This window comes from Furipterus horrens, unplaced genomic scaffold, assembly GCF_987537825.1.
Source record: "Furipterus horrens unplaced genomic scaffold, mFurHor1.1.pri manual_scaffold_7, whole genome shotgun sequence".
Classification (NCBI taxonomy): Eukaryota; Metazoa; Chordata; class Mammalia; order Chiroptera; family Furipteridae; genus Furipterus; species Furipterus horrens.
The window spans coordinates 43,198,983-43,225,431 of NW_028327177.1; the positions used below are offsets into that span (position 1 = coordinate 43,198,983).

Sequence of the window (26,449 nt, forward strand, 5' to 3'; positions counted from 1 at the left end):
TTCATGTGACTTCACTGGAAGGACAACTGGAAGCTTGGAACTGGTCCAGTGCACCTGGACTCCATCCAATGCACCTTTTTCTTCTGCTGATTCTAATCTGTATTTTTTTCCTTTGCTCTAACAAACTATAACCATGAGTGTTACAGTGTTTCTGGGTCCTGTGAGTCTTTCTGGAAAATTATAAAACCTGAGGGTGATCTTAAGGACCCCCAAACACAAGCTGTAATAACACTAATATTTGTTATGTATACACCTGGCATTGTTCTAAGTTCTTTACATGTATTAACTTGTTTTCACTCCTTAAGGGTAGTGCTATTGTATCCATTTTATAGATGGAAAACAACTAAGAAAGAAACAACAAAAAAAAATCAAGTAGCATAGGAAAAGCAACAAAAATAGAGTGGAGAGCAGGACAGGTTTATGACCATCACGCTACTCCTAGGTATAGTACCTAAGGCTGCTTATCTAAAATATTTAGTGTTTCTTCCACCTCACTGTAAAAATAATTTTCTGCACAAGATTCTTATCCCCACTCAGGATATGTATGTGCTGTAGAAAGCATAAAATAAAGAAATCAAGAAGCAAATCTGTGCGATTATCTCAAAACAATGGGTTTCTACTCTAAATATCAATCCAGTCAAACAGTTCTACTTTAACTACGAAGCCTAACCTTTGAAAATAAAGTGGATTCATGTTTTCCTGGGACACAACACAGGAAGCCCCAGGTAGCCCAGCTCTTGTACACATTCTCTGTGCATTTCTCTCTTAGCTTTAGTTAAAGCCCTGATGTGTGTGTGAGGGGGAGTGAGGATGTTAACAGATTTATATAAGGAGCGGAAAAGCCAAAAATCCAGAAAACATGAGAACACACCCAAATGAGAATGAATAAAACCAGAGAAACACAACTGCCTATTCAGGACAACTCCCTTCAGCACCTCGGACAGCTGCCTAAGCGTATTGATGGCCACTCCACTTTTAGAGACCTTACATGGCTTTTCTTTCATGCTAGGTGGCTCTATTTTACAACATGACAAGTGAATCACAGCCACAGAGTTAAAAGGGACTTTTATCTAGAGTAACCCAATAGGAACTATTGAGTGAAGTGCCATGCAGCCTCTTCAATATATCCAACTTGAGAAACCCATTCCCCCAGCCCCTAGAGGTGCAGCTGCTAAAAGTTCTTCCTTACATTGGACTAAAGCCTGTCCTTTTGCAATGTATTCTGTTTCTGGTTCTGTCTGCCAGAGCCATCAGGTCCCCATAACAGACCTTTAAGTATTTAGTGCCCTCCAGCCTTCTTATCACCCTCACCAAGACTAACCAGATTCCTCTTGTGCCAAGGTTTCTAAAATTCACCACTCTGGCCCTGGCTGGTGTGGTTCAGTGGATTGAGTGCTGGCCTACTAACCAAGTGGCTGCAGGTTCAATTCCCAGTCAGGGCACATGCCTGGGTTGCGGGCTAGGTCCCCAGTTGGGGGGTGCATAAGAGGCAATCACACATTGATGTTTCCCTCTCTCCCTCCTTTCCCCTCCTTCTAAAAATAAAGAAATAAAAAAAAAAAATCTTTAAAACTCACCGCTCTGGCACCCTCCTGCATCTGTTTATCAATGGGTTGCCCACAGGGTATCATCTCAAAGTAAAGTAAAATTATTGCTTTCTTTTTATTTCTTTTTGTATGCATATGTTAGAGCATAGAAAAATGCAACCAGAATTGCATTAGTCTCTCTGGCACTCATATGACACAGCTGAGAGAAAATTTAGCTATATTTACACCTGCTGCTGTTAAAGCATTTCTCTCCCATCTTGAAAGTGCTTGACTGAGTATTAAATTTCATATTGTAAAATTTGGTTCATATTTGCACCCTATCTACCTCCTTTTGAATCTTGAAATTTGTTATCTCTCCAAATTATTGTCTGTGATTTTAATGAGTATCGGATTTGTTTCCAAACTTTCTCTGCCCCTACCTTGGGAGCAACTATGAAAACAACTAAATTTTGAAATATTGAATGTTCAAACACTCATATTTGCACTCATTCATGAGAGGAAATGCTTGTGGATGTTTCCTGCTATATGCCAGAGACTGTGAGCAAAAGTTGAGAAACCTTCATTCTTTTGCAAAAATATTGCTTTTGTTACCCAGCTTGAGACCCACAAACAGATGTGGCATTACTCTGAAAGTACCCAGAGGAGAGGGTTTTGGGGGGAGGAAGGCATTGGCTCTAGAAGGAAAGAAAGGAAAAGGCTATCATTCACACAGTGACATCATTCACAATCCTTATTCAGGGGATTCTCCTTACAAATTGGACTATGTGACTTCTGTCAATAACTGTACTGAAAGCAGGTACAGAGCACAGGCATTCTTATCTCAGCCAACAAACTGTATGTCTTGGGTGAGTGGTGGGTAACAACTGAACAACTCTGAGGAGCTGAGCATGCAGAACCAAACATAGCTTTCTAGTGTACATTTTCCCTGATGGAGAAGATGACATGGCCACTTCACTTTCAGCAGAACATAATTCCATTTGCCTGATCACGCAATGATCATTTGATATAAGTAATACTATATTATGAAGGATTTGAAATTCATTGGAAACATATAAAGTAAATGTTCTTTAAAAAAGGAAATAGTACAGGTAAATGAAACAAAGAGAAACACCCTTCTTAAATCTTGCCCTCAGTCCATTTAGCTGAATCAAAGTGATTTGGGGGAAGACTGATCAACTGCTCACTGATAAAAATGTCTCTACCACTTGTAAACAGAGTTCTCAGGAATTGTGCATTTAGTGTACTAACCATGGAGGAGCCACTTGCCTCGCTACTACCTTGTCCAGATCACTCTTGGTGGTAATCTCCCCATTCAGGGGCTTTGCTTCCTCATAAGAGGCTTAACACTTCAGCTAAAATAAACATCTTGGACTTTTCTCTTGGGTCCTCTTTCCAACACTGAAAGCCAGCTTAAGCACAAGGGCAGGCAGGGAAGTGATTTGAACCATTTCAGCCATCGTTATCTAGTGGGATAGCAAATCACCCTAACAAAGGCTTCATTCTAGCTTTGATAGCCACATTTTGTTTTCCTGCTATATTCTCTCTTTCTTCCTCCCTTTCCTTCCCCCTCCCCAACCCTCTCTCCCTCCCTGTCTTTCTCTCTCCCTTTCTACCTTCTCTCTTTCTCTTTTCCTCTCTGAAAATTGAAACTTTCTCCACTTCATATCATCAAAGACCTATAGCCATGGTTTAATTTTTACTGATTCCAAAGGTAAGTAAATTCCAGGAAAAGTTCATTTACAAATTGAGCTACCAAGCACGAATGCTCGAAGCCTTATTATAAAACTTGTAGGAGAGAATTGTGTGTACTAGTGCAACGTGGAGCCCAACACTAAATGAAAGACTAACATGTCATAATAAAGACTGATATTTTTTAAATTCAAAATAAGTGATGAGACTATTCCACCTGAAAGCTAGCCTTATTACCTTACCTTATATCTTACAATTTTTAGAAGTAACAGAAATTTTTACCTGATTAATAAATATTTATATAGCATTCAGTGCAACATATTTGTAGTTGTTTTCAACTGTCTGAAGCAACACGGGGTTTCTTTCTATTGTAATGCCTTCAATAATGTCCTTGATAAGGAGTCTTAAGGAATATTTTTAAGATGTATACAGATTCTTCTGTTCAGCTACTAAACTGTTCATAATCAAACTCATACTTACAGGCAACATGGTTATGCTCAATAGGAACAATCAATATTTACTGAACACAATAAATAAATTAATTTTTTAAAAACATAAGCCTAAGTATTTTTCATATAAAGCAGCAAATCTTATCAGTATCAAAATAAAAAAAATTAAAAATAAACCTCCCTTTCATTTGACAACACAATCTGCTACTATTTATTGGCATATAAAGAAACCAATAGAGGAAAAAATAAATATTCTATTACTTTTTAACTGAACTATTTTTAAAGTCATCCAAACATTCAATTCAGTTCTTGTCTATAGGTACTATAACTCAAATTTAAATGTATAATGTATTCATATTTAACTCTGATGGGCTTGGGCATGGACTACCCTTCTTATAATAAAAAAGAATAAGCCAACAGAAAGTACACTTTCAGGAAAGAGAAAAACAGATTGCTTTTTTGAAAATGGGCTCACAAGCAAACAGGACAAGAGCAGCACTGTCCAATGCAGAGCCCTAACCACATGTGACCACTGAGGACTTGAATTTGGGCCAGTCTGAATTGAGGTGGGCAATAAAGGTCATGCATTCACTGAAAAAAGAATGTAAACTATCTCATTAAGAGTTTTTAAAATTATATGTTGAAACTATAATTTTTGTATATGTTATTAAATTTATTTCACCTGTTTTTCTTTACTTGAATGATGTGGCCACAAGACAACTTAAAATTACATATGCAACTCACATGTTTCTATTGGCCTGCATTGATCTAGAGCCTTATTTATTCTATCATGCTTATAGCTGAACCCAGAGTAATATATTAACCCTCATTTAAAAATTCATAGTCATCTTAAAGGGCCTCAGCAACATTATTAACTGTGATTGCTAATATTTACTGCTCTAAGCTTTTCCACGTATTAATTCCTTTAATCCTCACACTGACACACGCAAAGCCTCCTGTGACACAGAGCTGCTTTCTGAGTGTCACTGTTGTTGCTTCAATTTTAATTAGAAAGAAACTTCATTAGTTTAGACTGCTAATTTGTTATCATTTAGATGAAGGTGAACATATACCTTTTTAATCTACAAATGAATAAGTAATATGAGAAAACTTTAGGAAGAAATTTAAAATGTTTGAAGAAATGTTCTTTTTGAACACAGAACAAATTTAATGGGAACTTTATGTTACAAATCCAGATTTTGTTTTCTTTTCTATTTTCTTTCTTTTTTCACTGTTCATTACAAGGGCCCTCAAAGAGGTAAACTGGTGGCAGTGTACTGGGCTAGGGCCCAAGTCTAAGTGCCTCTTCTCATCACCCACATCGCTAGCTCTCTGTGGGACTCTATGAAGCACCCACTCAGTTTTCTGACACCACATTCTTCAACTGTAAAAGGGTGATCTTGGTTGAGGTGATATGTTTATCCCCAAGACTTCCTGAACTCTTCCAGACCAGATTACAATTACCTTTGTTCTTGAAAACAGACCTCAATTTTCAAAGTTCTACAATTCAGACTTTAAATTAATTTGCTCAGAGAGTCTAAGTCCCTCTCTACTTCAGCATTGGTTTTTACCTCCTTCTAGGAAAGTATAAAAATACTAAAAATGACAAAAGTTGGTGAGACATGGAAAGCCTTTCCTGAAATGAGTATGTGCCCAATACACTTAGTTTCACAAGCCAAAAAGATTTATCTTTTAAAAATATTTTCCACTTCCACAAGTTTCTAAATGTTGAATCCAAAGGTGCCAGGTGCTGCTTAACTCTTTGTCTGTGTCATTGTTAAAGTGTTTTAGGTTTTTAAAGTATCCTATTGCTACTAGTGATCCCTCCTCAAGTCACTGTTTCCTGCTACCGTAAGTAGCTCCCACATGAGTGTAGCCACCAAGTGTGTTCCGTGTGCACAAAAATTCCAATCAGCAATCAGTAGATCTTGTCACAGCTGAAATCAGTTTAAGAATGTCTTAGGAAAAAAAAAGATTTCAACTTTATTTGGATATTTTTAGAATTGTCACATACAAGACAGTTTCCCATCACCATGGCTGGTTATAATTATCATCATCATCATCAATATCATCATCCTCATCATCACTGAAAACAACAACCATTTACTGAGTACTTACTACCTGCCAGGTTCTGCACTAAGTATTTAGTCTGCATTATCTTTGTTTAAACTTCACAATACCCTTCTGAGGTAGGTATTGTTAATTCCATTTTGCTGATCAGGGAACTGAGCCTTAGAGAAGTTAATTAATTTTCACAAGTTTCCGCAGCTACTTGTGGAACTAGAATCTAAACCCAACTATGACTCTAGAATTCACATTCTTAAACACTATGCTATACTGCACAAGAAATATCTAGAACTTGGTAAGAAACTGCAGGACATAAGCATATATATATATATATATATATATATATATATATATATATATCAGAAACTTTTTTTTTACAGGCTTTATTTTATTTTATTTATTTATTTATTTTTAATGTGTTTTATTGATTATAATATTACATTTGTCCCAATTTCCCTTCCCTCAGCTCCCCTCCACCTGGTGGTCCCCCTTCCTCCAGTTGTCCCCCCCCTTTTAGATCATGTCCATTAGTTGTGCATATAGTTCTTCTCAACCTCTGTCTATTCCATTCCCTCCTACCATGATCCTTAATTCCTATATCATCTCCCTCCCTCTCCCCATTCCCCCTCCCTATTGACCTCCCCCCAATATGTTCCCTGTACCGATAGTTCTTTTTCCACTCTCGTTGCCTGTTTAGTTTACCTTTGTTTCAATTCCCTAGCTTCTGTTGTTTCTTGTGATGCAGTTTTCATTTTAGATTTCATAGTCTTGATCCTCCTTTTTCTAAACCAGTCCCTTTAACATCTCATATAACAGTGGTTTGGATCTAATGAACTCTTTCAGTTTTATTTTGTCCTGGAAACACTTTCTCTGCCCTTCTATTCTGAATGACAGTTTCGCTGGATAGAGTATTCGTGGTTGTAGGTTTTGGATTTTCATTACTTTGAATATTTCTTGCCAGTCCCTTCTTGCCTGCAGGGTCTCCCTTGAGAAGTCAGCTGATAGTCTAATTGGGACCCCTTTGTACATGATTCTTTTCTTCTTTCTTGCTGCTTTTAGGATTCTCTCTTTATCTTTAATTTTTGACATTTTGATTATAATGTGTCTTGGAGTGGTTCTCCCTGGGTCCAGTTTTTTTGGAACTCTCTGTGCTTCCTGGACCTGTAAGTCTATTTCCTTCCCCAAGTCTGGGAAGTTCTCCTTTATTATATTTTCACTCAATTTTTCAAGTTCTAGTTCATCTTCCTCGCTCTCTGGCAAACCAATGATTCTTATGTTGGGCCTTTTATAGCTGTCCCAGAGGTTTCTGATCCTCTCATCGTTGCTTCCCATTTCCTCTCCCTGCATTGGTTGACTTCTTGTTCCTTCTCCATATTCCGGTTTGTTGAAATGAACTCTGGATTTTTTTTTCCTCACCATCTATCTCGTATGTGGTTTTGTTCCTTTCAGTATGAGTGTTTTTCAATTCTTTCTCATCTTTTTCCAGACCTTTTGTTAATTCTGTAAGCCACCTGATAACAATGGCCCTGAACTGAGCCTCTGACAGGTTTCTTATTTGTTCATCTGTCAGGTTCTTCATCTGTTGCCTGGTGAGCTGCACCACCGCGATTTCTATAGTTGTCTGCCTCATTTTGACAGACGCGTTTTGTTTTCTTGGGCCGGCTATAGGGGGCAGTGCCTGTGTACTCGTCATGACCCAGCGACCGGCGGCGATCCGCAACCTTTCTCGCTGCGCCGTGGTACTTTGTCGTCACAACCCAGCAACCAGTGGCGATCCGCGACCTATTTCGCAGCCCTGTGGCGCTTTGTGTGGGGGCAGGGGTCCAAGATGGATTCACATAGTTATTCCGCTAGGAGACCGGGATCCGTCCTCCTGCCCCCTGGGCCTCACTGTTCGAGGCGATGTGGTGGCTGCTTCTCCCAGCGTTGGGGTCGCGAGCCGCTGGGGTTCGACTGCAGCCGGGATTGTCCTCCCTGCCGCTGGGATTGCTCTCCCTGCCGCTGTCCCTGGTGCCACCGCAAACAGCACCGCCCACTTTCGCTCCCCCTACCTGCCCAAAGGGCGCCGCTGGTTTATAACTTCATACGTTGGGCTTCCGTGTAGTTTTATTTTCTGGAATTTCTAGTTATCCTTTGTTTTGAAGTAGTTGTATTCCTCTCTAGTTGTAGAGGGAGACCGAGCGCGTCCGTCTAAGCCTCCATCTTGGCCGGAAGTCCCAGAAACTCTTAATATTCGAGTCATCAGAGAAGCATTTCTCCTATTGGTGTTGATGAATCCAGTGGTTAACATAATCATCTATTATTTATTAAAACTTTATTTTAGGCATAGTGAATGAAATTAAAAAGAAAACAGCAGAACTTCATTCAGAAAAAGAAAGTGTTCTAAGCATTATGGGTTATGCAATCATATCTTCATCTATAAAGACCAGTAGGGTATTTAATAATACTTCAGGATTCTTTCTTTTAAATGTATAACATTCACCCAAATATCTGGGCACACCTCTGCAGAGATGTAGTCAGCCAAAATGGGAAGTTGATTAGTGTGGAGAAAGGGAGCAGATTAGACCTAATTGAGAGCTGAGCTCGTCTGCCAGGAGACAAAGCTCCAGGCAGGACCTTGGACATGAGGAAGAAGGAATCAGGAAGGGAGCCAAAAAAGGCCATCATGGAAACTGGCAGCTGCAATTGGACATTTTGTTTAATTCATTTACACTGAAGTTTATTTCTCTTCATGAAACTATGCATTCCTGGTATATTCACTGTTTTGCAACTGTAAAATAAGTGAGTATTACCATATTCTCCACACTATGAGAGATATAAGATACAACAAAACACTTAGAGTTCTCTGAAAGAGAGATGATTGAATTTGCAAGTGTTTGTCATTTTACTAACATCTCCCTGAGTATGAACATCAACAACTGACACTCTGCCTTGCCTGATGACAGAGCCAGCCTATGTCTGCCCACTTGCAGAAAACCAAAGAAAAGACTGCAAACTTAGGAAGTAGATATGGAACAGATATGTATTACAGAAGGACTGTTGATTTTACTGAGCAATTTCCTAGAGAATTCCTTTAAGCAGAATGGTCCTTGTGCAACCAATGTGTGAGAGAATTCAAGGTCATAACTAATGTATGTTGTGCCCAAATCCTTGGTCAGAACCCAGGGTGTCAGAGGGAGGCCTACAAACATCTTATGGTCCAATCTGGTATATCTGAACCAGTCAATTAACCTTGGAATCACTCCATAGTCTCTGTGTATGTATGCCTGCAAAGTTCTGAGAAATGGAATGCACTGCTATATTTACTTTGATATAGATTCAGGACCTCTGATAGGAAAAATCATATGTTCTTAATATGTGGATATTTCTGGAGAATTTTGTTCCCTACCAATCAGAGCTTAAAACAGGAACACAGCAAATGGCTGCAAGTGCTTACACCTCCTGCTTTGAATAGAGTTATATTTCATCAGAATTAGACTGGCACAAAGAGCTGTCAGTTTCAGAGCATCCTAATTGTTCCTAATTACTCTCCTCCCTCTGAAGTTGGTGGTGCACAGCTTCAGCTGGAGCGACTTTGGTAGAACTAGAATATGACATTCTGAAGCATGTAGAAAGAAACCAGAAGCTGCCAACAGCTGCGACAATGAAGATGACTCATTCCATCAGAGTTAGAAAAGGATGGCTAGTGTTCTTGACAAAAACTACCTTCTATGGGCCAATTTTTGAGTCAAATGACAGTATGTTAATGGATCTTCCTTGATATTACTAGATTAGTCTGAATATCATTTTTTTCCTGAGTGTCCATCTCTTTCCTACTGAGATGGGGTTTAGGAACAGCACACTGTAGGGACAGTGGGATGAGGAAGTTGCTTTTCAACTAAGTCTTAAAGACAGGGTTAGAATGGGGGCTGGCAGGAATGGGAACAGACTTCTTCCAAGACAGCTGAGCAAAGGCAAATGCCTGAGAAGGTGCTCTATAAACCACTGTGAAAGGAAGGAGGGAGGGAAGGAAGGAAGGAAGGAAGGAAGGAAGGGAAAAAAGAAAGAACTTATAGTGTAAGAACAAATGTGATACAAGAGAAAGAGCATTTGAGCTGGAATAAAGAGAACTGAATTTATATTTTCTACCAGCTCTTTGTGGGTATATCACTTAACCTCTGTGTACCTCAGCCACCTTATCTATAACATAGGGATAACTATCTATTTTATCTACTTTAAGTCTATTTTAAAATTACTTATTTTTAAGGTTTTTTTAAATTCTCAAAACCTGTAAAGCTCAGTTTTCAAGAACCTTTGGAACAAGTCTAGGAAACATCTGTTTCTGAGCTGGTGGGGGGAAGGGGCTGAGAGTGACAATGAACAGGGAAGCAAATGAAAAGTTCTGGAAACTGAGAAGTGCTAGGAAGTGAATGAATCAGGAAGACATGACAGAAGGGGCTTGGAGGAAGGAGATTCATGCAGCTTTAGTGAGGGTGCATCTCCACCAAGATGAAGGATTACTACTATTCAGTTTAGATTTTTGTTTTACTTTGGTTCCAATTAAAGATACTATGTGAATAAAAACACACACAAAAGTCATATTTTACAATAATGCATCCACATCTATATTTAGTGGGTATAATCGACAAGATTGTGGGGAGGTTATAAGCTCAGGTTTGAATATGGTTAACGTGAGGGCTAGTGTAGGCAGTTGTAAATATGATTCTAAAGCTCAGAAGAGAATTCTGGAATTGTCATAAACTAGGAGCTCACATGCCTAAATAACAAATGTGAGCCATGGGAGGGAGAGCCCCAGAGTGAGTGTCTAAAGTAGTAAGAAGTATACTGGATGTGGTGTTCCTGAAGCCAAGGGGATACAGAGAGAGTTTCTGGAAGGATGGAGTGGTCACCTCTTTTGACCTTCTCCCCAGTGAGCACCTCCTCCAGAGTTCCAACTCTTGGGAGGCAGAAATGTGCTGCATCCAGTTACATATGTCAGAGACTGGCAGTGATTCCTGAAACCTCTTTTCTTTATTCCTTATGATCACTTGATCATGAGGTCTTGTTGATTTCACCCACTAAATATTTTCAAGTCACTCTCACCTCCCTGGTCCCACTACCATGATCTCTTTCCTGGACTCAGCAGGAGCCCCGGTGCTTATTCTCCAATCCATTCTTCAATCCTTTCTTCTTAGGAGACAGGGTGAGCTTTCTAATAAATTCATATATTCATATGACTCCATCGCTTAAAACTTTTCTGAGTTTACTTTACTGATAGGATAAACTTCAGTGTCTTTATCCAGATCTATGTGGTCCCTGCCCACCTTCCCACACACTAATCTCCTTACTTTCTGCTCTCCTACCTCTTGGTGAAACACACAACTCCCTGGAACTGGCCCTGCCTTCCAAATGCAGGGTGTTTGCTCCCACTTCTCTTCCTTTTACCTGGAAAGTTATTTTTCTCATCCTTCAAGACTCAGCTTATGTGTAGCTTCCTCTGAAGAGCTCTTCCTGCCCATCGCCTCCTAGACTAGATTGGGGCCCCCAATGTACACCCTGTGACACACTGTAATTTTCAAAGAATTTGTCATGGTGATTGTGATACAGCTGCTGTATAGTAATGTGTTTAAAGTCCATCTCTCCTAGTAGACTATGAACCAGAGGGTAGGAGCAGTGTCTGCTTAGCGAACCATTCTAACCTCTGCAGCTAACACCTGCAGTCACCTCATTTAATCCTCACAGCACAAGAAAAGGCTTATCTATGACTATTCCCCATTAGTAGGAAAAAAACAAGGTCACAGAAAGAGAGCTACTCAGGTCATACCACAACTAATTTGAATCCTTAGACTATGATTTCAGATCCTAGTCTCTTATGTACTTTCTATCCTATACTATATCTTGGTGCCTAGTAGATACTCAATACATATTTGTTAAATAAATAAATAAATATTCAAAAACATAAGTATTACAAATGTTAATTGTTAATGGAAATTCAGAAACTGAGAGAAACAATAAGATTAAGGAGTCAGTTACTGAGAGCCCTAAGGACAAATTTCAAATTCCAGTCAAACTAATTACAATGACCATGCTACTGTCTTATTCAATCATGGATGATTAACAATAACTTCCTCATCACTCTACAAAGTATCTGGTTCCAACAGCATTTACTGTCACACAGTTTCTTTCTTTCTTCCTTCTTTCCTATTTCCCTTCTCCTTTTTTCTGTCTCCCTACCTGCTCCCTCCATCCTTCCTTCTTCAGAAAATATGCATTGAGCCTCTATTATATACTAGGAACTATGTGAGGTACAGGATATATATCAGCGAATAAAACAGCACAGTCCCTGCCCTTAGAGAGTATGTAATCTATAGAAGGGTGATTGAGTACATAAGTAGAACTCACAAATATATAATTATGAATTATGACCCCTATTAAAAAGGAAACAATTTGGTAGTAGAGAATATCAAGGTGGGAAGGAAGGGGCTCAGCAGGATGGGGAGGGAGTAGATGGAGAAGCCACCATCTGATGGAATTGGCCATGAGCAAGGTCAAGAGCATCCCAGAGCAGGCAGGAAGCCCAGTGCCTTGAGGGGGTGAATGGAAGCCATTGTGGCCAGGGCCTGCACCACAGGGGAGCAACCTTAATCTGATGCAGGAGACCAGTGGGACTTCTTTGGTGGGTGTTGGCAAAGTAGTGGCATCATTACAATTTTTAAAGATTGCACATAAGACCACATGGATAACAGTTTAGATTAGATGGGTGGAGAGAAAGGAGCATCACTATCAAACACCAATAGGGCTGTAATTGTTATCCAAGGCAAAAAGGGGCAGGCTGAGACCAGGACAGGGTGGTGAAGAGGAGGCCAGCTTGACAGACAAGAGGAAGAGAGGCAAGGGGGTCTATATCACTAATTCCTCCTTCTCCTTGGCTTCGCCTTTTGTACCCTGTACCTACTGGCCTGTCCACATTCTGGGTGCAGGGCTCCAAGAATACAAAAGCTTCATTACTATGCATGAAGTAAGGCAAAGAAGGTAGATGGCCAATGTAAGTCTTACTTCTAACCGGGAACTCAAGGCATCTCCCTTCAAGCCACCAACCCTAATCATTCCATGCTTCTCTGTTAGGGGGTTGAGAATCTTCACAGTTTGGAGAAACATCCATTGGGAAAGAAATCAAAACTAACAAAATGGAAATTCTTATGTATGACATGGGTGAAGAAAGTACTACTGTGTATTGATCTGTTTTTATTCTTTAGTGCTTTGTGGTGGACTTTCTCACCATTCTGTCATCCAACTCTGACAGTGACGCCTGGGGTTATACTCACTTAATAACTGAGGAAGCCAGGATGTGGCAAGGTTGAGTGACTTGCCCAAGGTCACATAACTAAAAAAATTAGTAGGAGAAAATGACAAGGACCCATGTCTAGTAAAATTGGGAAACAAAGTCAAAGAGAGAGGGAGAGAAAAGTATAACCACCCTGTCAAAGTCACAAAGCATCAGCAAGCAGGGTATTAGGACACGGTGCGGACACCTCCAAAGCCCATCCTGAAAAGGAGCAGAGCAGAGTGCAGCAGGGCTCCTTGGCTGGTCACCATCATGACAGGAGCACAGGAGACTCCAGTGAGATTCTGGAAGCTCAACAATGCTCTCTTACGGCCTTGACATAAAATCTCAAACACCATAGTTTGGACACGTTAAGCCCAAATGCTCTCCACCACAAGGTTTGCTTAAATGTAAAAAGAAACCATAATTGTGTGAACAAACAGGACCCTGCTTTTCAGAATGACACTGCAGAGATTTTTATCACATTCTATGATCATTCGCGCTTATAAGAGAGATGCACTGCTGGCTAGATGTTGGGCATGCACAGCATTGGCTTTATGGGAATCCAGCAAAATGTTTGTTTACCAACAGCAATATGCTCGCAAGAAAAAAATGTTCTTTGTTTTCTTGCCTAGACTCCATCTGCCTTCCCAAGTACTTGCATCTGACCATGGTGCTTGGGAAAACAAGAACCTTTCTCAGAACATACACTGTGAGTAATCAAACTGTTTGAATTTGAAAACACACCCAGGCAGTTCACTCACATGTGTTCATTTCCTTCTAATTCAACCCAACTTCCGCTTTGCCAGGAGCTCAGAACACTTTATCTCAGAATTTGTTGCTTCATTCTTTCAAAACGAAGAGAAAACATGTTTCTAGCCCCATTCATTTTCTTATTGACTAAATTCATTGCATAGATGTCCCCTCCCTCTAATGTCACGTGGCTGTGTAGGATGTGCTTGTAAGGAGCTGGCACCTTCATTTCTGCCACAGAAGAGAAAGCTGTATTTCAGTCAGATACACAAGCAGCGATGAGGCTAAGCAGCTACTTTTGTTGTTGTTGTTCTTATTGAAGAAATGTTAACAAATTCCTGTTAGGATCTGTGAAATACACCAGTATCCCATAACCTACACAAAACACCAGGCATATGACTTACCCAAGAGGTCTTTGCTTCTAGAAGCAATGACATCTCAGTCTCTTGCTGCCTGAGTAGGAATAACACCCCTAAATTAAGAAGTTCCATTCTTTCTTGCTGGAAACCAGTCACAAGACAATCAGGGAGCAGCAGAGACTGTGGGTCATTTATTAAGAAACTTTATTGAATGTAACGTCCATATGGGAATCTGTTCCCAGGCCACACAGTAAAACGGACCACTTTTTGCTCAGAAGACAAGGGTCCTTCTGTTTCCACACTGCCACCCCTCATTCTTTTTGTATGGATTGTGTTTCATGATGATGTATTACTTCTCCTGGAAGTGAGTAGTTATCCAGCAAATGCATACATTCGCCTTATAAAAAGAGGGCTACATGCAGAAAGAGCACTGATGTCATGGCCAATTCTACTGACAGTTAAAAACAGTTAAACTGACTCTTACCACCCAGGCAGGGACCAAGAGGGAGCAATGTGGCCTAAGATTTCTTTCTGGCTCAGAAATCTGAACTTGATCCAGGCTTTTTTCCTGTCTTCTCCACAACACACCCTCCCAGAAAAATCAGATGGCTGGCAGTGTCTTTAAGACACCTTCTCACTTCTTAAGTGGGAGATCCAGGATGGTTATTTAGAGAATAAAACAAAGAAGGAAGTTAGTCAAAATGACCAAAAGAAATCCTATCATGGTACAGCTGGACAAGACCCCAAAGCATTGACCCCTTCAATCACCGACTATATAGGACAGACTAGGTTGGATCTGAATATTGGGGACATTCTTTTGTGTGTGTGTGTGTGTGTGTGTGTTTGCCATTTACTTTTTTTAAATTGTTTTTCTATCACAGTTGTCCTACTTCTTCCCCCATTGCTACCACCCCACCCAGCCCACCCCTTCTCCCACAGTCAGTCCCCACCCTGTTGTCCATGTCCATGGGTCATTTATACTAGTTCCTAATTGGGGTCACTCTTTACTAGAGATAGTAAGATGCAGGGTGGGTTTTTTTCAGCCCTTTTCTCATAAATGATTTTCTGGATCTCTGGTAAGTACTAAATGTTTAATAAATAAATAAAAACAGGAATGATTACATATATGCAGCTCAACTTTGTCTATGGTCAGCTGCAACAAAAACTAATACTAACCTTCCTGGCAATGACAAGAATTGAACATTTAGAGTATATGAATGGTGTTATCATATAGCCAAAAGAAAAAAAGAGGCTTGGGAACAAACACTTTTAAATGTAAATACAAGGGTACACAAAAGTAGGTTTAAAGTTGTTCATATGGAAAATACAAAATTGATATGTAATAATGCAAGGGTAAATTGTTTCACTGTACTCACAACTGTAAACTTACTTCTGCCCACCCCTGAATACAACAAAGGAAACAGAATCATTGCTATGTCATGTCAACTTAGGAGGTCAATAAGGATTTATAACCAAAATCCTTGGTTATAAATACTATCACTGTATATCCTTGGTATAATACTATCACTGTTTTTTTTTTTTTTTACTGAGGTGTTTTACTGACACTGGTCTTTTAAATATTTGTTGCATGGATAAGGCCTGGTTGGGCATAATCATTGATCTCTGTCATGGATTCTGCACATTAAACATCTCTGTGTGTATCTCCAAAGGCACTCTGTGTCTGCTTTTCCTCGGAATGATTCCATTTGGCCTGGGCGGCTGGCTGTGTCACAGCTGGGTGTAATGATAACTTCATTCAGCTCACTTGCTGCACAAGGGAAGAAAAAAATGTGCTCTTGTGCCATTGTAATCTCTGGGCTTCGAGAAGGAACTATTGCTTCACTATCATTGGGGCTGGGCAATTAATGGGAGGAATAACTGGACTGTTGAGGACTATGGCTGGGTTAAGACTGTAGGTAATGTCCACTCACAGGAAGTAGAAATGCTGTGGCAGAGGACAGAGACCAGGTCATGTGTGCTCAGAATAAGGAGGTACTCCCTAAAGCCATGCTTCAGGGAACATGCAGCCCCATAAGCTGCCTGCCCACCTCTGGACAATGCCAACTGAGGCTGGCCGACAGCCTGTGCTACAGAACTGACAACCATATCAGGTGGGAAATGGAAGAGGTGACCTTTAAGGTCGCTTCCAATTCTGTTTTCAATTTCCCATGTCCCTATAGATTCCAAGGGGTCAAAAGATGCTGTGAATGCTGCTTGTTCTGACCTTGTAATTTTCTTAATCACTGCAGATTCCATCAGTGAGGCACCTGATGGCAGGCATATCCCAATAGCAGGGGCTGTCCCTCCTTGTCACTGCTTGTACCAGTGATCTCACTGTCCGTCCTGCTGATGCCTCAAATACCCAAGCAAAGGCTCAAGGATGTTGCAGCAAAGGCAGCAAGAGTCAGCAGGACACCTTGGTGGCCTTGGTAGTGTAGGAGATGCGAACGCAATGTCCCATCTCCCTAATGCCTCTGTGCCTTCAAAACTCATGTCAGTTATGACTTCCTCCACAAGGACTTCTCTAAGACCTTCCAGGCTGAAATTAGTGAACACTTTCCCAGAACACTGAGAAGGTACTTATACCTCCTTAATAGTTCAGTACCTCTCTCATTTAACCCTGGCTGGTTTGGCTCAGTGGATTGAGCGTCGGCCTGCGAGCTAAGTGTCGCTGGTTCGATCTTCCAGTCAGTGCACATCAGAGAAGGAAAACTCTGACTCCAAAAAACCTCCGCTGCCTTGCGGCATACCTCTTCAGGGGAAAGGCTAAGGGAGTAAACCCCGACAGAAAATCCGGAGCCGGAGTCCCTAACGCGGTTTGACGTTGTAGTCAATACCGTCAACTCCTGCGGCGCACCTGAAGCCAAGCTGTATCGACTCCGTCTTTCCCTTGGATCCTTCAGCTGCGAAGAGAGGGGGGGTCTGCTGCATGGGCAACAGCAGACCCTCCATATCACCCTGCCCAGGCTCTGTAGCTTCAGCTTCACTGGAGAGGACACTCCAGCGTCATCGCAAGATGTCGATTCAACACGGGAGGAGACAGATACCGTGTCACTCCCGAGTCGGACTGCACAACCATTCTCGGCGGTGCAGATAGACTCTTAAGAAGCTACACCATCGTCTCTCGAGACGGACGGCTGCCGACGACAACCTCTCTCATTCTGCAGTGTCCTCTAGTTCTTTGTGGGCATGTCTTATCTCTTCTACTAGGATCTCATAAGTCAGGATCCATGACAAAGTTGGGAAAGCCAGGGGAAATCAACACTTTCCATCTGGGAGCTGATCATTTGGTTGAAGCAATTGGATAAATGCACAAGGATGGATTTTGGAGGTAGTGTCCTTCATTAAACGTTAATTCATACATGGCAAGCATGCACAGCATATCTGCTGTGTGTTGGACACTAAATCAGACTCTTGGAGAAGGGTTAAGATAAAATAAAAATTAAACAAAGATTTTACCCTCTGGAACTCTCCATAACAATGAAAGCTGCCACCCCCTCTGACCCTCAACATCAACTGAGGGGTGAAACTTGGATCAAGATATGTCTGGTCACCCTAAAGAGATGTAACTATATAATTGGTCATCTGAAGAGTGGCAAATTCCTATTTTATACCACTTGACTTTGGAAGCTCAGAGATATAAAAGGGTATGATGGTTTTATTTAAAAGACTCTAGAAATCAGGCAAGAACAGGCTACGTGAGGTGTCATTGTCCCTGCCCATGAGGGGCTGGGAGGGGGCTGGCACTAGAGCTGAGGATAGACTGTATGAGGAAAAGCAGGCAGCATGCCTTATCTTGCAGAGGACATGAACACGAGCATGGAACCAGCCTGCCTTGGTCAGAATCCCACTTAGGCATTCATTAGCTGTGTGACCTTGGGTAGTTACTTAACCTCTCTGTGTCTGTTTTTTCATTTGTAAAATGGGAATAATGATACTATCTTTCTCATATAGTTGTGGTGAGGACTTAAAGAGTTAATGAAGGTAAAGTACTTAGAACAGGGTTAGTGGAGTGAGCTGAGTTGTTACGATTGTTCTCATCGAGGATCTCTCAGACTGAGGGTAAGTCAGGACACAGATCAGACAATTTCACTCATACCAGTAAGGTCAGCCCCTTCATTGTAGAGACACAAAGCCAACCTCTCAGCCAATGAATGAATTTTCAGAGGCCTCCAGTCCCAACAGAGAGACTTTCCAGGCATTTGAGTGTAATATTCTTAGTGGAAGAGGAATGCAGAGCTCCTTCTCCTGGAGACACTCCCTTGGTTCAGGGCATCACATAAATCCAGTTATCTGTAGGAGATTCCATCAGTGACACCCTCCTTCCCCAAACATCTCCAGAATTCTGCCAGTCTTCCACTGCCTCTGCATCAGTTCTGACCCTCCTCTGCCCACTGAACTCCTGCATCGGCCTTCTGATGGCTTTTCATCTCCATTTCCCTGAGAGTTCTACAACTCAGACTTAGTATGTCATTTCTCTGTTTAACTATGTCTGGTAGGGGAACCCAAATAAAAGCCAAAATGATACAGAGTTAAAGTTGGATAATATCAAGTACTTTTCAAGGGTTTGGGGAAAGAGAGTCTCACACATTCCTGGTGGGAGGGTCAATTAGTAAGGTCGCTCTAGAGAGCCTCAAGGCAGTGTGGACTAAAATTAAAAATGCATACACCCTCTGCCCCAGCAACTTCCAGGCTCCAAATATACCCAGAGGGACTTTTCTGTGAGAAACATGAGGCATATCAAGAACATTTCACTGAGCCTTGAGTGGAACAGAGAAAAAAATTTTAAATGAAAAACCTAAATGCCCATTGAAAAGAAATAGCTAATCTGATTTATACATGTTCTGGAATGCTATGCAGCATAGAAAACATGAGCTAAGCCTAGATTTACTAACATAGAAAAATGTTACATAACTACATTTTATGGGATGATGTGTGTCCACCCAAAATTTGTATGTTAAAGTCCTAACCCCCAGGACCTCTAACTGTCTCTATGTTTGGATATAAAATCTTTAAACAGGTAATTAAGGTCAAGTGAGATGGGCCCTAATCCAATATGACCGGTGTCCATATGAGAAGAGGGAAGAGCGTGTGAAGACACAGGGAGAACAGGGTCATCCACAAGCCAAGGAGAGAAACCTCAGAAAACACCAACCCTGCCAACACCTTGATCTTGGACTTCTAGCCTCCAGAACTGGGAGAAAATAAAAGTCCCATTGTTTAAGAAACCTAGTCTGCGGCACTGTGTCACGGCAGCCCTGGCCAACCAATACACTGTACTGTATAGAAAATCAAATGGAAAGGTCTTCCCCAGCCTGATAACAGCAGTTACCTATAGAGAGAGACTGGGATTAAAGAGAGTGGTTGAAGGGGAATTTAGCCTTTAAAATAAGGTTTTATTTTTTTATAATAAGAAAGCACTCATACTTCTCCCATGGCACAGTACACAACGCACTTCACCACCTGGATGCCACAATCTCTGGAACTTAAGAATGTGTCCATTGTCGTCCCCTAACCCCTGCACACCTACCTGCCACACTAGAATGTTCCATCCCTCTAATGCCTCCAAGCCTCTGGGTGTCCCCCTCTGCTTGAAATGTCTTCCCCCCCCCCCCCCTTTTTAAAGCCTGGGCTGGTGATTTTCATCCTTCAGAGCTCAGCTGGAATGTTGCCCCGGGTTGCTGGAAGTCTTACTCGCAGGGCTTCCCCAGGCCCACCTCTCCGTTCCTTTGATGCCTTATTCATGTCTGTACACCCCGGGCCTGATCAGTGCCTGCAGCCAACTAAGTGCTCACCAAATGGTTCCAAATGCATGGAGATAGGGATGCTTTCTAGCAGGTTGCTTTTCCATTCACTCTGTCTCCAAGGTCCAATATTTCAGTCTGTGTGTATTAACAGACTCCTTAGAGACTAAGACCGTAATCATGACGTAAGTGAGGTCTCAGCCTTTCAAAGTTGTGTTTTTTTCTAAAATACAATGGGACAACTATGTTTCTGAGCCATCCAAGCCCCATTTGCTTCCAAATCTGATGAGATCAGCTAAGAATGTATTGCAATTTTTTTTAAGTTCTTTGCCCATAAAGGTTTTCAATTACTTAACCCACAATAGGCCCATATTAAAAATGCCTGCTGACCTCTGACTGGGAGGCTCTGATAAGCCAGACCTTACCTCTTCATCGGCTTGGGTGAGCACTCCCTCTCCAAGTTGGAGGACGTGTGTTTCACATGCATCGCATTGTAGGAAGTGTGAGTGTAGTCATTTTCGTCGCTGTAGTCAGGACCAAGTAATGTCCGGGCCCAAGTTCCCATGTCATAGGGAGGAAGGGTTCCTCCAAATTCAGAGGGCAAAAATTCAGGGTGTATTAGCTGGTGAAGGCTGTTTAAATTGTTCCCATGCAGGAAAATCTGGAAAGAAAAATCACATTAGTTTTCACACTTCTTTGTGTTGCAGGCTTAATACACGTAAGTATAGAAACATTACACATGTACACATACACACCCCAGTTAATCATTATGAAATGTACATGTGATTTTTTAAATATGTAAATATAGTATTATAACATGCCATATAAGTACTATATGGCGCTATATAACAGTATTCTATATTACAGTGTACCATATTAGTATATAATAAACACTTGCCACGTTGTTCTGTTGTATTGGTTTTAACTTAAGAGATAAATAGCAACAATTAAAGAAGAAAAGGACAAGAAGCTAAATGCTGAAATTCTTCAGAAGAATGCTGTAGTGCTACAGAAAACAGCGTACACTTTCTGACATTGGATTGGGTATGATCAAATTTTAATAAGAATTATTTCTTTTGAAGAAAGTCACATGTTCTGACTTTTGAAAAACACCTCACAGGAGGAACTTAGTAGCTGAAGTGTAGAAAAGCTTGACCTAAATACAAGCCCAGTGTTAAGAGCAAACATTTGTACCCAAGCACCTAACACCTCTGGTTCTTGTAGGATTAGGAGAGCTTTGGAAACTGGCCTTTTCCTGGGCGTTCTGTGGGATGGAGAAACTCAGCAGGTAGCACACTGGATGTTCTACCCATACAATTTTGTTCTTCACCCAGAGCTCCAGAAACTCCCTGCTATGACACAGCAAAAAATGTTCATTGCTTGATGGGAGGGATTCCTGCTCCTCCTTCCTGAGTAGAAGATGAAGCCAATGGGAAGCCTGAAGCCATGTTGGGAACAGTCTAGGGCATGTCTCTGTCCTTAGCACTGTCCTGAGCCCCAGGCAGATTGCAAAATGTCCCAGAATGTCTCTGCCTCTTAAAACTTGTGAGTTCTAATTCCCAATTCCACATTTGTTTGGTGACAAGGAGAATGACCCCTCCTGTGCCCTACTGCAATGTCTCCTAAGGACCTGGAATCATCTGAGGTCTAGGAGTTAGGAACCTTGAAGGGTATGTGTGTGTGTGGGGGGGGGGTCCCTCGCATCACCATTCTCCCCACAGCACTCAGAGTTCTTCCATGGCATGGAATCCCCGGGTAGAGGGGCACATGTAAGATGCTATAAGAATGATCCTGGCCAGGTTCCCTTCACAGATTAAATCAGATAGCTTGAAAGGAAAGGGAGCTAAATGGTAAAAAGAAATAAAAGTCAGAGTCTCTACTACATGTGTGGCATTCTTCTACCTGCTCTCATACACCGTTGCATTCAATAATCCCAGCAGCTCTGTGATGTGGGTGTTAGTAGCCCCATTTTATAAATGAGAAAACTGAAATTCCGAGTGGTCAATGAATGTTCAGTTTCTCCACTAATCAGAATGCCATAAACAAGGCCAGCTCCCCAAATGCCATCAGCTGATACAACCAAGATTTTAAAAGCCTTCTTCATTATTATTTCCAATGAAGAACATTTCCCCAGCCTCAAAGGTAATAGATTTGGCAGCTATGACCTACGATATTACATTTGCAGGACAAAATGCTGGCTATTAAAATATTCCATGAGCAGGAAACTGCCTGACCTCATATCTCCCACAAACATTTGCAATAAAATGGACATCTGGTATTTGCATGCCTTCAAAGTTTCCTTTGGTTTGTCACTGGGACTCTGAAAATAGCCTAGCTCTACTAAATTATTGATTGAATCCAGGCCATTTGCAAATCCAGCTGAGGCTCAAACACTCAGGAACTGCAGGAAAGCAGAAAACCACCGAGAAAAATAAGGAGAGGAGGTGAGAGGGAGAGATCAAGAGGAGAGACACTGTAACTCCCTGCCCTCACCCCACATTCCCAGCAGGCATTGGGCATTTCTTTTCCTTACCCGCTTCCTGGTCTTGTCTTTAAGGAATGGTTTGATGAGCGTGTACAGGGCATGAATGTACCAGGGCTGATTGACAAAATGGACTCCTCCGAAGCGGGCAGGAAAGCTGTCCTGGGGCGGGGAAGGACAAACACACGCCAGTTAGCACGCATTCTGTGTTAGGCTGGGCCAGCAGGACCGCAATCAGAACAACCTGTGGCTTCTCTCTGAAGCTCCAGCTAACGGCGGCGAAAGACAGGAAACCCACGGCTTCCTACCTGTTAGGGTTTCCTCTAGTCCCCTTGCCCCCGCCCCCACCCCACTGACTCCACAACTTAAAATTCCTGCACGGGTGCCAGGCCTGTCTTTTCCAAGTTCTAATTATGTTACCACCCACGTGGCCGGAGCGTGTACAGCCTGGAGAGGAGGGGGTCAGAGTTCTTGGCGGGATTAGGGAACTCACAAGCCCTGAGCACCAGATCTCCCTCTTCTAGCCTTCAGTTCGCCTGCTCCAGTGCTCCCCACGGATTACCATGACAATGGCTATACTTTCCAGGTGAGTGAGAGTTCTATAGAAAGGGGCTGGAAAATAATTTCAAAGGATCTCTGGAACCTATGGCTACCCATACCAGCACCTTTTTCATAGATTACGGAATTAGGTGCTCACTTCATCGTGCAACCGACACAGTAGGTCCCAGAGAAATACTCGTTGATTGATGAGCTAGTTAATTCTCCTAAGGGAGGTCCTCTTTTCCTACAGATCAACACATTCTGTAACTATCAGGAAATAAGAGCATTTTGAAAATGGTCCCAATTTTGGAATCCAGATCAGAGCACAAACTTGTGTTTCAGAAGCTGAGAAGTTACTTTTGGTGCTTCTTAGATTCACAGAATAAGGGAACTTGCTCATCAAGTCTGAGCTAGTTCCACAGCACCAAGTCCTGAGGCCCTGATGAGGGCTTCTCCAGATAGCATTGCGTTCATCTCAGTTAATAGAATTTTTTAAAAGAAGGAACATCTAGTGCAATTTGACTTGCCAAGCGTGCTGGCAATCCATTTCATTCCAACAAATAATTTTGTAAAATGTCATCAAGATGAGCTGAAAGCGGAAGGGGACTGGTGGTCTGAGCTGACAGTTCAGACAGCTAGCTGCTTCCTGCAGGTGCCTGAAATGCCTTGTTGGGATTGTTTTTAGTAACAAGGAAAGACAGTTAATAACTTTTTTTCAGAACCCTCTGAATCTACAGGATCTTTCAGCATCTTTCGCACCAAGACCTGGTTTTCATTAAGAACTGTGCTTAAGGGTTGAAATTTGAAAAACTTAAAAGTAATTTTGCCTCTATCTAGACATTTTACAAAGAAATTAAATATTTTGAAAGCTACACTATACAATTTCAATAAAAGGTCTTTGTTTTTCAGGGTATTCTTTTTTTAATTTATTTTAAAAATACTCAATGAAACCACCAAGTAAGAGTAGGGAGACCATTTATAATAATGTATACATTTGTCATAATCTCTCACTATTTCCAAATCAGTTAGAGATGCAAGGTTCTTAATAAGGTAATCTTTTCTTTTTTTAGGAACAGTTTGGGATCTAAACATTCTTTGGTTCCAAAAAAAAAAAAAAAAAAAAAACCCATTTCCCAAAGTTTTCCTTTGTAGTAAGTGTTAAGCTCTAGCCTTACTCATTTTGGTCCTTCAGAACTTGTTATTCAGAAGTGTAATTCATTATCCCATGCACTAAACATGGGTTCTGAGGGGCTACAGAAGAGGAACAAGAAGAAAATGTTTATCTGTAAATCCAGGGCTTTACTGTGTTTTTTCAATAGGACTGATAAGAAGATTTTTACTTCTACTGAAAGCCTGTGGTATTACACATTTGTAGGTTAGTAAAGTGAAAGAAAATTCTATAAGTAATACTTGAGAGACAGTAAGCAAAAATCTCAAAGAAAATATTAACCTTTACAAAATATCTAGAGGCTTTTGGTTTCAGTTTATGGAACATCAGTCATCAAAAACATCAAAACTGTCTTCTCTTGGTGTTGGAGGAAGTTAAAAGACAAAACATAGGACTCAGATCCTGTCAATACTCTCTATGTTGACCCTGGCTTTGAGTCTGCCAGCTTAAAGACCCAATGGGTTTTTATTGATTTCCTTCAGGTTAGCCAGTAGTCATGTGCAAAAAAAATTATGGAAAATATTATGCCTTGGACTTCTGGGTTTTGGTCAGAGTAGAAGCAGGATCACTTTTCTTCAAATCTTATCTATAAAATTCAAATGAAAGACCTTCTGTGCTATAAAGGCAATGTGCAAATATTCTGGGTATTCTCAAATGAGCCTGACCATATTATTAATAATGATGTTTGTGTGTGTATGTGTGTGTTATGTGAAGAGAAAGGTGAGGGAGGGAAAATTAACAAACACAGTCCTCATGCTCATCATTGTTGGTCATGTACCCTCATCTCATTAGCAAACTGCAGATAAAGGGGAAGTTGTCTGTCACACAAATGTCTCTCAGGACCCCAAGAGGTTCCAGCACTCTCAGGGAGGTGCATTTCTTAGGGGCTGGAGCAGACCTAGCTCCAGATGGTAAGCCTTGACTCAATGCCAGTGTAACACTTCGTTGCTCCATGTTCTTAGCAACTGAAGAGTATGCATCAAAAACACAACCTGGGTTCCAGGAAATGGTATTAATATTTGCATATTTCATGAATTTATCAATAAAAATATATCATTTCAAATTATAAACATTCAAATTATAAAATTTGTCTTTCCCCCTGTTTAAATTACTTTTACTTATTTCTTTGTTACAAAAATAAGCCACACTAGAAAAACAAAAAGTAGGTAAAAATGATATTTGAAAAAGTAGAAAATATAAAAAGACAAAAAAGAAGAAAATTGTTCTATATTCCCACTGTTAAAGACATACTCTTATATTTTCTCTAATTCAGGATGGGCTATATTACATTATAGTAACATATAACCCCTGCTTTTCATAATTTAAAACTATTGAGCTTTATTTCTCACTCACATGATATGTTCAACCTAAAATTTAAAAAATCATTATTTATATCAAGAACCTAGAAACATCAAACTGAATGAAATACTTAGTAGAGGCCTACATCAAATGACAAAGATGTTAGAATTATTTGACAAAGATTTTAAATTAATAAGCAATTATGACATACAACACATGTTTTTCATGTAGAAAATCTCAGAAAAGAAATAGGAACTCTTCGCAAAAAAATAGAAAATATAGAGAAAAGTCATAATAAAATTTTGAACTAAAAAATACTATAACAACAACAAAAAAGTTCAGCAGATGGGCCCAATAACGGGATGGAAAGGACAGGGGAAGAAGTCAGTCAACTAAAAGATCCCATAGAAATCACCCTATGTAAACAAAGAGAAAATATGCCTGAAAACAATGAGCAGAGTCTTAGGGACCTCTTAGGTTTATAACAAAGATCTAACATTTGTGACATCGGAGTCCTGGAAAGAGAGGAGAAAGAGGGCAGGACAGGAAATTACCAAGAAATAATGTCTTTAAACTTCCAAAATTTAGCAAGAAACTTAAACCTACAGTTTGGGGGCAGCTAAGTAAATACCAAAGAGTATAAACTCTAATAAACTGATGCCAAGACACATCATAACTATATATTTGAAAACTAAAGACAGAATATTGACTGCAGCCAGAGGAGAAAAATTTATCTTGCAAAGACAGTGGATTTCTCATCAGAAACCATGGAGGCTATATGGAAGTGGCACAATATTTTCAGGTACTGAAAGAAAAGAAATATCAATCTAGAATTCTATGTCCAACAAAAATATCCTTGAGGAATAAGGAGGAAATCAAGAAATTCTCAGGTGAAGGAAAACCAAGCAAATTTGTTGACAACAGACCTACCCTAAAAGAATAGTTTGAAGGCCCTGGCTGGTGTGGCTCAGTGGATTGAGCACTGGCCTGTGAACCAAAACATTGCTGGTTCAATTCTCAGTCAGGGCACATGGCTGGGTTGTGGGCCA

General features: G+C 40.8%; 1 protein-coding gene across 1 annotated transcript in view; it reads right to left on the reverse strand.

The window, feature by feature from the left end:
• Window positions 1-26,449, reverse strand: part of LOC150004355 (clavesin-1-like) — a 55,087-nt gene that overhangs the window by 2,769 nt on the left and 25,869 nt on the right. The window contains exons 2-3 of the mRNA XM_090284898.1: window positions 22,445-22,555; window positions 20,337-20,572 (exon numbers count right to left, since the gene is read on the reverse strand). Of these exons, the coding sequence (XP_090141024.1) occupies window positions 20,337-20,572; window positions 22,445-22,555 (347 nt within the window). The remainder of the gene's footprint in view (window positions 1-20,336; window positions 20,573-22,444; window positions 22,556-26,449) is intronic.